The sequence below is a fragment of the Salvelinus sp. IW2-2015 genome, linkage group LG4q.2 (assembly GCF_002910315.2).
Source record: "Salvelinus sp. IW2-2015 linkage group LG4q.2, ASM291031v2, whole genome shotgun sequence".
NCBI lineage: Eukaryota > Metazoa > Chordata > Actinopteri > Salmoniformes > Salmonidae > Salvelinus > Salvelinus sp. IW2-2015.
The window spans coordinates 8165003-8178359 of NC_036843.1; the positions used below are offsets into that span (position 1 = coordinate 8165003).

The 13357-nt window shown below is 43.8% G+C and overlaps 1 protein-coding gene across 1 annotated transcript in view; it reads left to right on the forward strand.

Annotated features, from left to right (window-relative positions):
- LOC111963222 (pleckstrin homology domain-containing family G member 3) overlaps positions 1–13357 on the forward strand; it is a 46374-nt gene that overhangs the window by 27625 nt on the left and 5392 nt on the right. Inside the window, exons 3-16 of the mRNA XM_023986526.3 lie at positions 2215–2714; positions 5713–5813; positions 8191–8260; positions 8373–8419; positions 8537–8687; positions 8942–9073; positions 9813–9995; positions 10100–10192; positions 10284–10370; positions 10483–10516; positions 10778–10885; positions 11148–11180; positions 11912–11922; positions 12348–12590. Coding sequence (XP_023842294.1) covers positions 2215–2714; positions 5713–5813; positions 8191–8260; positions 8373–8419; positions 8537–8687; positions 8942–9073; positions 9813–9995; positions 10100–10192; positions 10284–10370; positions 10483–10516; positions 10778–10885; positions 11148–11180; positions 11912–11922; positions 12348–12590 — 1793 coding nt within the window. The remainder of the gene's footprint in view (positions 1–2214; positions 2715–5712; positions 5814–8190; positions 8261–8372; positions 8420–8536; positions 8688–8941; positions 9074–9812; positions 9996–10099; positions 10193–10283; positions 10371–10482; positions 10517–10777; positions 10886–11147; positions 11181–11911; positions 11923–12347; positions 12591–13357) is intronic.

The window sequence follows — 13357 nt, forward strand, 5'->3', positions numbered from 1 at the left end:
ACTCAGACTATTCTGTTCTTCTGAAGTAGACTACATTTTCTTCATATCATGTTTCTTTAGACCTGTCTAAAATAAATAATGGATTTATTGTGAAGGTGTAGGCTATATTACATGGCTTTATTAGACYTTTTCATATGTAGATGTTCTGAATGTCTGCATCAGTGGCTTGTAGGTTGTGTGTAGAAGCCAGGTGATGCAGTTATTTTGCTTGACAATCACCGGTTGACAATTTCATGACTGCCACAGCCCTAGGTGGTGCAGTTTACTGTTGCTGGCTTTCTCTCTTATCCCTGGTCCCGGKACTAATGCCCTAGACCTTCAGAATTTCCGGTTCCTACCTTCCCCATCTCTTACATCATTTTGATTATTTTATGGCCCATCTTACTGCCATGGCTTGTCATGATGTTGATGATCCTAATGTTGAGTCACCATTATTTAATAATTCTGTAAAGAAACGTACAGTGTAAAGATTTAATTAGCCTAGGACAGGTCATATCATTTGCGCTCCACTTGTAGAACTGAGTGGCTAGGAGACTCATTAGGGTTTGTTATTAGACCGGGAGATGTTTGGACTGTCATTACTCCTCCAGTCATGACAGTCTGGGCATTGACGTCAGCACAGTGGTGATAGGGAGGGAGAGCGGGAGGGAGGCCTTGGCGGCTGGCTCTTAGAGCAGGCGAGGTAGTCATTTTCCCAGCCCAAAGTAAATGGGGGAAAGGAGGAGCTTCTGTCTGAGTAGATACTACAGCAGAAACTCCTAGTGGTCTGAGTTCAACAGCCTACTGTACTATTACTCCCTGTAAGTAGTACTATTTCACGGTTTTGTAACTACTCTAAACAGCTTTTATGAAGTGGTCAAGGTCAACCCTTGTTTGCATGCTCATCCCCTGCTTCCTCTGAGACTTGGCTTGAGTCTGGTGTTGTAGACGAGCCCTGCGGTAGATTGTAGAGGCTGGCGTATAGCACAGAATGACTGCACCAGCATTCTAGGCCTGATGAGCTCACCCCTGATTCATGGAAACTTGAGGATGCCAGGAGGAGGAAGGCAGTGTGTAGAAACCTGTGTGTTTGCTCTTCACTCACTCCTACAGTGACAGTGTGATTCACCAGAGTTCACTGGTAACATCCAGCTGACTGTCTATATATAACCTATGTAGAGGGAGAGACACTTGTTTTGTTTCCTGTATATGTTGATTCCACAAATTTGACTTATGACCTCAAAGAGCTCTTCTTTCATCTCCAATACTTTCTAATCTTTTTTTTCTACATTTATTATACCTCAAAGGGGAAAGCTTCAGAAATGTTAAAGTATATCACTTTTGTGATCCCATCCTTACTATATAGAAAGGCCCTCCCTCAGTTCTGAAGTCATTGTGGTCATTGGTAACAGATCACATCTCCATTCAAATGGCCTGCTGCCCGCAGTGCCTAGTGACAGATTAATGTTATAAGATGTGGGATGTCTGCTAATGAAGCATATTTTATGACTGCCTTATCGATTTTATAAAGAATTTGTTAACACAGTTGACTCCATGAAATAAGACTGTATTAACGCCATCTCTCTGTCCTCATTTGGCAATATCCCTGGCCCAATCACTGCTGTGACCAATAAGGGGTTTGTTCTCCAGACGGCTCAGTTTWTTGGTTTCAAGTTCAGTGGCAAGAATATCATATAGTTTTAAATGGTGTAAAATGCATTTTGACCTTTTACCTTCCAAATACTTTCTGAAATAAACCACAGTGACTTCATGTATTTGGGGAAAGTTTGTGGGGAACATTCCCAATCCGGACCGGAAGGATGTGAAACTGAATATGAATTTTTAAAAAAATGGTTTGAGAAGTAGCTCCATAAACAAGACTCTGGTTCCCACTCCCCTATTTTCTCCCGATCTGTTTTTCCTCCATTTTTTTCTAAGCCACTACCAGTCAGGGAGGGTGGAGGAAATGAGTGGGTTTTCCAGAGAATGTGGAGCGCTGTAACTGGGGCAAGTCGGTAATGATTTGAGAAATCCCCTTCACAGTAAAGCACTCATCCTCAGGCTGGAAGGCTGGACACTGGGTTCATAATGTCATGGATCATTAATCACTCATCTGAGTACAGTATTTGATTCAATGGATCTAAAATGTATTGTAAGGTCCCGATAACAATCTTGTTGATCTATTTTCTGCCCATGAACCCTGCATATAACTCACCTTTTTCTCTTCTCTATCAGAATCTCCTCGGTTGTACTCTGCCGTCTCCGTCAGTGGTTGTCATGAGCGACCAGACGGCTACAGCCAGCTGTGTGCTGACCCTTCGGAGGGAGAGGCTAAGCGTCCAGTGAGCCTGGTGTCCACTCTGTCCTCTGGCTCCTCCAGGGACAGCCACAGCCTCTACGGCAGTACCACGGCCCTCCCCTCCACACCACCTCCCCCCAGTAGAGAGGACATTGACCTGGAGCTCAGCCCTGCAAAGGGAGCCAGGGAGCAGCCACAGGCCCAGCTGCAGGGCCTCTACCAGGGGGGGACCAGAGATCAGTGGCGGAGCCACAGTCAAAACAGGTCCCAGTCCAACACCTCCAACAGGAGAGCTTTTGCACCTCCGACCCCAACCTCACCCTTTGCCACTGAAGCCATGGCGCCCAACCCMAAGCTCAGCTACGTGGACCGTGTGGTCATGGAGGTCATTGAGACGGAGCGCATGTATGTTAGGGACCTTCGCAGCATCGTGGAGGTGAGTCGCCTTGAGCGTCCATTCAGTTCTAGTTAATAGGACTGAGGCTTGACCTGAATCTATGCAATAGTGTTTTCACTATAGGCCATATGATATAGTGGAAGTTAATAGGTATTTCAGAGTGTTTCTCTTGGAATGGTATGTAGCAATGACTTAATGTCTGTACCTCCCTAATATGGAGCTGATTTACTGGAGTTAGCCAGAGACTAAGGAATGGGAGAGCAAATAAGGTTCTCCATTTTCCAAGTGACTGCTTGCCTTGTAGCCACATGTGTCTGGTACCTATAAAATCTTCTAGGGTTGATTGTTTTACCAGGATGTAGTTTTATTTCCTGGTGAAACAGTTCCCTGTGTATTTTGTAACTGGCATTTTCAGTGGTGGAAAAAGTACCCAATTGTCATACTAAAAGTAAAGATACCTTAATAAAAAAATTACTGAAGTGAAAGTCACCCAGTAAAATACTACTTGAGTAAAAGTTTTAAAGTATTTGATTTTAAATATCCTTAACTATCAAAAGTAAATGTAATTGCAAAAATATATTTAAGTATCAAAAGTAAAAGTGTACATTTCGAACCGCTTATATTAAGCAAACCAGACGGCACAATTTTCTTGTTTTTTAAATTTACGGATAGCCAGGGGCACACTAACATGCAGAGATTATTTACAAACAAAGCATTTTTGTTTATTGAGTATTGGTGATCTCTTGATAAGTGTGTGAATTGGACCATTTTCCTGTCCTGCTAATTATTCAAAATGTATGAAGTACATTATTTTCTTTAGGAATATAGTGAAGTAAAAGTTGTCAAACACAAGTTAAGTACAGATACCCCAAAAAATGACACTTAAGTAAGAATACTTTAAAGTACTACTTAAGTGCTTTGCACCACTGCATTTTCATAATTGGATAGAAAATACCATGTAGCCTGTAAAACCAGCGGATTAGGATTCTAACTGACCTCTTATCATGGCTGCTGGCTTTGTAGTCTGAAAACAACTGCCAACTGTGCAGATCAGCCTCACCTATTGGCCCCTTCAGGTTGGGGTATTTCTCCTCTTTGGATTAGTACTGACCAGAGGGATGGTGGCTTGAGAGCCCTGTAGCATACAGGTTATAATGTCTTAAACACATGACGCAGACAGGTCAGAGGTAGTGTGTTACTGGCTCTCTTCACCTTGTCTCTGTGTGGCTGACTGCTGCTGGCGCCTGGCCTAGGAGGTGTTGGAGGGTGATATGCTCTGACTGAGCCCTTGCAGCAGTAGCCAGAGTAATCACGCAGTCCTGCTCCTGACAAACACTCCCACACTGCCTCAGGACTTCCAACTAGCCCTGCCTAGCTGCCTGCTTCATTGCAACCTAAACTAGGATACGGAGCTTTCCGGCCMCTTACAGGCAACAGCCAACAAAAACACAGCCATCACAATGCCAACTGAAGAAACATAGCAGAGTAGCAACTGTTTTTYCCCCCCCACATACTGTTGTGGTGGGGGAAACTCTTTGAACAATCCCAAATCTAAATTCAACATTTCAATGACTTGCTCTGCAGTGGCATCTTGTCGTGCACATTTCAGTACCAGTATCTCCTTTTCCAGGATGTGAAGCTTGGCATTTCAGTGACCATATTTGATGCATCTTATTGTCCTGCTACTGTTGCTTATGATGTCGACACTACACCCGGGAAGCTGTTAGTTTATCTGCCGGAGAGCAGACACTATCCAGGAACATGCCTCTCCACACCACCTACTGTGTGCCACATCTGGGGAAAGCAGAAACCTCCTTATCTCAGCTCTTAGAACAGTTGTGTGACACAGGTGGAATCGGATCTCCACTTCCACCTCAACAGATATGCTGAGGGTCAAAATCTCTCTGTTTGGAGTACTGCTAGCATCCATAGTCTTCCTCCCATCATTTCTCACTAGGTCATCTCTATTTCATTACATGTGCCACTTATGACTGCCCAGATGTCACTCTAAATGCCTCTTCCCCTCCCTCCAGGGTGCACTACCCTTTTATGGGTCACCCACCCATAACCACAAGCCTAGACCTAAYGTTGTTCTGACAGCAGGCTGTACATATGTTCGCAGGCTGTGTGTGTGGTCAGTAGGGGACCTCTTGAGGCCTCGGTGTGGCTGGTGTTAGTGGTGCTCAAGACTGGGACTGTGAGACGCCCTGCTGAAAGCCAGTTGGCATTGCTGTCACTGGACGGGAATGCTTCCACTATGAAATGGTTTAGTTCAGTGTGTGGTGAGAAGGGATGACTACTTCACCCTGCACTGACGGGGCTCGGGTTCTGTGTGTGCACGCACACGTGTGTTTGCGTATACGAACAGTCGAACACTATGTTTGTAATTTTTCTTCTGTGAGTGCGTGTCTGCTTGCAAGACAGTTGAGTTATGTAGTTGTCTGTATTTGGTGTGTTTCTATAAGGAACACCAGTGTGTAATTGTGTGAGAGGAGAAGCATCAGCCATTCCTAGCATATACTCTATGACTAATGTGCCTCTGTTTCAGTTATATTAATATCTACTCCAGAGTAGTCCTGCAGCCAGATGGGAGAGGGGCCATGGGAGGAGAACACTGTGTGCTGGTCTGATGGACTGGGTTTTACAGAACTACTGCCAGAGGGTCAAACTACCCTCCAGTAACAAGGAATAAATCCTTAAAAGGACCATTGAAACATTACATCAGAACCACTTGGATTTGAACACATTGATCCTGAGTCATACAGTGTTGTTGTAATGGACAGCAGATGGGCATCATCCTATGTGGTCTTTTTTAGCCTGGTCATAAAAAGTGCAAACAGGATGTGCAATAAACTGAAACATTGAAGCCAACAGCAGGCGCATGTTACATTTTCTCTACACAAGCTCCCTCTACTGGAAATAATCTGAAATTGCAGTTTAGACTGAAAATATACACAGCGCACACAAACACAAAGGATATTTGGTTTTTCATAGGGCAAATTGAACCTGCAGTATAACCACAGTCTTGTTTATTTAGGATTACCTGTCTCACATCATAGACATGGACAACCTTCCCATTCAACCAGACCAGGTTTCTTCATTGTTTGGGAATATAGAGGACATCTATGAGTTTAACAGGTAAGCCTCAGACACCTGTCTGTCAACGCCCCGTGTTCCCCCAAAATGACAAGGCAAATGAACTGCAACTGTAACTGCATGTATGCGTTTTCTTTTTACAGACYGTCTACACAAAAACAACTTGGTACACGTTTAACACTCATTACACTCAACTTGGAGCATACATTGGGAAGACATTGCCATTTTAGTGAAATGCTGTTTTGACAGAGATGGATTCAAAGGCTTCCTGGCAAGAGCTCTGTTTTTATGACTGTGTTGGAGAGTTTGACCTCAAAACAGATTTAGACTAATAGAGAAAAAGATGGCTAACCAACACCAAACACACAGATTGGCCCAGAACACAGCAGATTGGGATCAGTTACGCATTAGACAAATTACATTATGGCTGTATGTGTCCACTCTGCTGCAGATGTTATCAGGACCATCACCCACTCTGTGCACCCGATAGGATCATCCAAACAACAACATATGTTGTCTATGTAAACGTATCATGTCAGCATATGCTCACTAAGCCTCATGCCTAAAGAGAAGAGCCACAAACATCCCTATGCTCTGTCAGGTTCCTCCCCACACGCTTCCCGATCATAGTGTAATGCCATAGAAACCAAATGGTGAAAAAAAAGGTTCCGATGCCTTTTCTAATGCAATTTCTACCAGCGTAGACTTGTAAAATAGACGTTTTGATTAGTGTTTGTTGTTTCATCTACAGCAGGGGGAGTTTTCATATACGTCCCCCTGACTCTCCTACAGAATCAATATACAATGTGTTTACACTGGAGTGGGAAGTTTGCTTTTGTATTAGAGTCCTTTAGAAAGTAAATGAAGTGTGTCTGTTAGAATGGATTATTAGGATGTTGTCTGATCGAGACACTGCACACTATGCATCATCTCGGCTAAACGCTGTGACTGAGTCGTGCCAATTAGCAGGAAGTGCCCAGGGGGAGCAAATTACTGATGTGCAAGAGGCAAGCGTACTTCTAAAGCACTGGTTTGAAAACATGTGCAACACTGATGCACTCTCCCAAGGTGATTGAGGACAGATTCATTCAAGCAGAAACTGTACGAACCTCTGCATAGACATGGAATGGCGTACAATCTGTATTGTATTGTATTGGAGACTGACGGTCTCATGCAGACACTTCATTGTCATACACAGGGTTTTCAGACGGTCCTAGACTTGTCATTCAGTTTAGAGATGTGTGTGACTAACTAGTGACTGTCTCTGGGTCATGTTGTGATTTTAAAGTTCCCACTACAGTACTGGTCTGACCCACAGTGACACACTGCACCCGTTTCAGGGTCAGGTCACCACACTACTCTGCTTGTACCCCTGAAACAGACCATCTTTCCCTGCCACTAGAAGCCACATAATGGCTTGATGAAAGAATGACTTGGAACATTTTAATGAACATTATCTTTAGGCAAAAATAAACCTCAAACAAAAAAGCACAAAGACATTACATTGTACTCMGAGCATATTGTGACACATTGGTATGTTTTTCCTTTATTATTTGGTTCAGCCCATGCAGCTGAATGCTGTTAATGTTAGATGTTCTTTGATTGGGCATGTGTGTGGCCAGTGACCACGTAAAACACCTTTTTGTGGTGATGTTGTGTTGTTTTTGTACTCCTTTATGTTTTGCAGTGGTGACCCCTCTCTCCTTGTGTCCACTCTGGTGTGGGGAGACCTGACTCTCTGGAGTCTATGGACAGAATGAGGTTAACCAGAACAAACRCATTCAGCCATGCATATTCTATTCAGTTGGGTATCGCCACAGGCAAAACATAAACACGTTACCTGACATAGTACCTGAATGTACAGGTAACTGCCAAAATAGAGGAAACGCCAACATAAAGTGTCTTAATAGGGCGTTGGCCAGAGCAGCTTCAGTGCACATAGGCATATATTCTACAAGTGTCTGGAACTCTATTGGAGGGATGCGACACATTCTYCCAGAATAAATTCCATAAWTTTGTGTTTTGTTGATGGTGGTGGAAAACGGAGTCTCAGGCGACGCTCCAGAATCTCCCATAAATGTTCAATTGAGTTGAGATCTGGTGACTGAGACGGCCGTGGCATATGGTTTACCTCGTTTTCAGGCTCATCAAATCATTCAGTGACCACTCGTGCCCTGTGGATGGGGGCATTATCATCCTGGGGGCTACCATGATGGGTTGTTAATTGCTTAACTCAGAAACTACACCTGTGTGGAAGCAGCTGCTTTCAATATACTTTGTATCCTTCATTTATTGTTTCAAATATTTTGGCCGTTATCTGTAGTTTACACTGAATTCCTCTTCTTGATGTCTCTGACAAGACCTCAGATGTCTGTATAGTTGATGCTGTGCATGTCTGTATGTCGTTCTTCCTCCACAGTGAGCTGCTGCAGTCTCTGGACATGTGTGAAAATGACCCTGTGGCTGTGGCCAGATGCTTCGTAGATAAGGTAAGTGGAGGCCACACAGACAGACTGAATTGAACCTATCATCAGGAAGCTGGACAAGCTAGTGTTRTTGATCTGATTTTGGGTTCTTCCTACATTTATTTTTATTTTATAGAGTGATGATTTTGAGATCTACACGCAGTACTGCACAAACTATCCCAAGTAAGTAGAAGGAATCATTTATGGTTTTCTGGAACCTTTGGGTGGTACTATGGACATTTTTAAATAAAAATGATAGTCATCTGTACGATCCATTGGCCTGTTTTTTTTTTTTTCTAGCTCTGTGGGTGCACTGACAGACTGCATGAGGAGTAAGACCCTGGCCAAGTTCTTCAGCGATCGCCAGGCCTCTCTCAAGCGTTCTCTCCCCCTGGGGTCCTACCTGCTCAAACCTGTCCAGAGGATCCTCAAATACCACCTGCTTCTGCAGGTACACTGGTCCTCACTACCTACTACCTTTACTACGGGTAGAGATGGTCTAAGAAAACTATATAGAATTGTCCTTGTGCGATTGCAGGTTGATTGTGGGGTCCTTTGATAGAAGGGCAAAAAAAAATGCATTCAACCTTTAACCTAGCAAGAAGATGGCAAAGCATTGTATTGCATATTACAACAACACAATCAACCCCACTCCAGAGGTCTTGACTCTTCATGCTGTTTGCTCTCTTTCTCTCTCGCTGAAAGGAGATTGCTAAGCACTTTGACCCTGATGAGGAGGGCTATGAGGTGGTACAGGAGGCCATCGACACCATGACCGGGGTGGCCTGGTACATCAATGACATGAAGAGGAAACACGAGCACTCTGTCAGGCTGCAGGTCAGTATGGCTACTCAGGGTGGGGTGAAGGGAATCTGACCCACCCCTTTTCACTATTATGATATACTGTACCTGCATCATTGTGTAGTGCCGCAATGACATCTAATTGAGGTCATTTTCTGGTGGCTATGTTTCTCTAGGTTTTTATATCAGATAATGAAGTGTATGCTGTTTCACTGTGTTGCTGGAGGTCTTGTTGATAAGGCATTATGTTAGTCACCCAGCCTCCTAAACTGTTCCAGGTTGCTGTCCCACAGTAACTCCCTGGCTGAGTTTAATGTACTCTGTGTATGGAGAGAGGCCATTCACATTTTGATTTCATTGCAAAGTATTTGTTCCAATAAAGCAATAAACCTCTAACTTCCACCACCAACCTTAAAACATAGTCTAAAGCCTAAATCTTTAGAAAGAAATTGGCCTTGTAGGGACCCAATAAATCAACTCCTAAACACTAGGCCCCTCGGGATAACAGAACCACCAGGTTCTACAGGGTCACCTTGTCTGCTGCGTTAGGGTTTTGTTTTAATTCCTGCTTTTAATTGGATGGCTAGTTCACTGCCCATGGTTTCCCTTGCCTAACTGTGTTTTTTAATGTTACAACTAARAAAAACAGTTCTCTACGCTGACTTTGCACCCCTTGTGCATGCGTTCATGTACAGTTTTGCCAGTGTAGTGTACCCAACCAATGTTTAGGAGACCTAGATACAATCACCGCTCATATAGGAGTGTGTGTGTGCAGGAGATCCAGTCTCTCCTGATCAACTGGAAGGGCCCTGACCTCACTACATTTGGAGAGCTGGTCCTGGAGGGAACTTTCCAGGTACAACGTGCCAAGAATACCAGGATGCTGTTCCTCTTCGACAAGATGCTCCTCATCACCAAGAAGAGAGGAGAGCACTACGTCTACAAGACCCACATCTCGGTACGGAGCAGGCACAGTCGACCAGTCTAACCCGAATGGCATGGGCTTGCTTTGTCAGGTTGGTTTAACGTTTGTGTAATGTTTCTGTATGTGTTTGGTTTCAGTGCTCAACTCTGATGCTGCTTGACAGTGCCAAGGACCCCCTGCACTTCAGTGTGATCCACTTCAAGCATCCCAAGCAGCCTCACACTGTGCAGGTGAGTTTGGCTCTACCACTACATCATACGCCTGTCCTCTCTTGTAATAGTTCTCCAAGAGCTCATTATAATTGACAAGTGTCTATTTCAGGCCAAGACTGTAGAGGAGAAGCGCCTCTGGGCTCATCATATCAAGAGGCTGATTCTAGAGAACCACCACACCATCGTCCCACAGAAGGTAAACCTAACAGCAGGGATTCATCTCCACTTCTTTCAAGTATCCTACAGTCTTGCACCATCCACTCACATCAACTTATTACTAATGCTTTCTTCTGATTTCTGTCTTACAGGCAAAAGAGGCCATCCTGGAAAAGGATTCTCTCAGTGAGTATTCCAGATAAATGAATAGGGTTGCTATTAATAAAAGGTAGAGGCACTAACCATATCTCTGGCTGCAGCTGTTACCAAAGCAACATAAAATGCCATCATTGAGTGCAAGAAGATCAACTCATTTACTGGAAATATATTAGCTTCTTTGTAAACCTTTTGGAACAATTATAAACTGTTGTGTCCCCTGTAGATGAGTAGAGAATGATTGCTTTGACTGGCTTGGTAGTGAGTGAGTAGTAGTGATGCTGTGTGCAGACCCAGGATCAGGGAGGTACCGTTACAGCCCAGAGAGGCTGAAGAAGGCTGTATCCTGCCAGGCTGAAGACTTCCCTGCAGAAGGACGGCACGGACGCAGGAGATCAGGTAATATAGTTCCCCTGCACATAGTAAAACAATGTTTTTGTTTTATGAAAACAACACTAAAGCCATCTCATCAGTCTCGATTAGTTACTTACCCACAGTCCTACGATTTTGAGGTAAAAAAAAAAAAAAGGTTTTTAAAGAGACTCCTTGGTTAGACGTTTGGTTTTGTCTTAAAAGCTCATTGTTTGTCTGAGAGTACAGTATATTTGCCACAAATATGTTCACTATGCTTCGACCATGTCTTTTTTTCTTTTTTATTTAGAACCAGCGAAACAGATTGTGAGGACAACCAAAGGTATTAAAGGCAACAATTGTTATTCATAATAATTATCTTAAACAGCCTGTTGGAGGTCTTTGTCGTTCATTATCATGATGAGATTTGAACATTGATACCAGACAGACAGCTGCTTATTACACTGGAGCCACTGCTGCTATGATTCAGGTTCTCTGTCGCTCGTACCAAGTCTCTGTATTCACCCCATACTTTCATTCTGCCCTAGATGACCCCTGGACAGCCAGATCAAAAGGCCAGCCACCCCACTCCACTCTCTCACCCCCACACACCCCTCTGCCCTAGCTCACACATAATGATGTAAATTATGGGCCATATTACTGAAAGGCTTTGTCATGCTCAAGCTCTTTTCAATAGTCAAATTCAGTCCTGGCTTTAGATCTGTTGCTCGGGCTGCTCTCATGCATTTTAATTATCCAGTAATGAAAGGACTAAACTAAGTACCTCTGTCTTGTCTCTTTGGAGTCTTTACGCCCTCTCAAATCAATTTAGCTACAAACCTAATGAAGTTATTTTCTTGTTCTTTATCCTCCTCGGTCAGAGTGGACTGTCCTGGTGAATTGCATCATTTCTGAGTCTCTGAAAGGAGGCATTTCTCATTCAGTTTATCCAATTAACTTGCTCAGATATTATTACAGTATGTTATATAAATGGAGTTTGTTGTGTTGGCAATATTGTTGACATTCTCCTTTTTTAAATTTGTCTCCTCTTCATTATCTACTCCTGACTTGCAGCCATTCTGAAGGTAAGCTTCCCTATGATGAAAGTACAATTTCCCCTGCCATGTTTTGTCTCCTCTGTGCAGAAAAAGAGAAATCAGTTGACTCTGTTCAATGTGTCTAGTGAGATAATGTTGTTTGACCCTGACTCAGCAGGGTCAAACAATTTCCATTCCATTCAGAGAGAAATTAACCAAAAGAGAGGAACTGCTACTCTAAGCCCTATTGGGCTAAACTGTGGTAGTTAAAGGTTTCTGTCTCAGGGTTTTCAGTGATGTAATGTGTTCACAGCGTGGAATGGACATCATGCTGACTTGGACACGTTGTGCCTTCATATCTCACACTATACTAGAGCAGTCACAGTGATGCCATCATTTTAAAAACATTGCATTCAAAACACGTCTATGCTGGCCTCGCAGTAACAACTCAACTCTCTGACTTCACACTACAGCATGCGGACAGTGAAGGTGCTCTGCTGGGGGACAGGCGTTCCCTGCAACCCTCTGCTAGTGTCGGTATGCTGGGCTCCAGTCTTGGCAAGCCCAAGGCTGAGAGGCCTAGTGTACAGGAGGACCTAAGTCCCAGTGATGGTGAGGACCCTAGGCCAGGGTCCCCGCCCCTCCAGAGGGGCACTGAGCAGGAGGAGGAGAAGGGGGAGATTAACATGGATGATATTCTGATGGAGGACGACCAGGTAGCCGACTTTGCCAGCTCTATGCTGGCAGCCATCTCCTGCTGGCACTATAGGGCCAGGGCTTTGCTTTCCGCTCGGTTCACAACGGTGAGGCTCACTGCCACCAAGGGGTTTCCTATTTCCTCTGCCATTTCATTGGCTTGCCAATCAACAATCTCCCTCTCTCTGTTTACCTCGACCTTGATGTAATTCACTAACACCCAGCTACCATTTGCCATACTCATGGAATGCTTCTGGTTTTCAAACTCACACAATAATAACAGCATGTACTAAACCTTCCAGGAATGGTAACAATCAGTAGCATGAAGATCTGGTCACTGGTGATCAGATTTATGATTAATCACRTCTTCATTTAATGTTGGGGAAAGGTGATGGTATTATGCACTTTATAAGTATAGATTTTCTGTGTTCAAGTCATTAAAAGGCTTCGTATGTTCCGAATTTGAGGGGGGGGGGTTAAGTGAAGGATTAACACGCATACTACCATGCTTTTCTCTCTTATGTTGCGGGGAGTTAGACCCAAAATCAACATTGTAGAAATGACAAATTTAGAGGTTAGCAATTAGCCTTGTGCGTAGTTGGCGGTTGCATTTGCATTGAGTCAATGGATCCACAGAGCTGATGTATGACTTCAAAGGTGAATTTGCCTGTCAAATCGGGGAGTCAGGATAATAGGTGCTTTGGTCTTTGGCAATCACATTAGTTAAAAGGTTTCTCTTTTGATTATTCCGAAACCACAGAGGAGGTTTTTAAAGGTTAATTGCTCT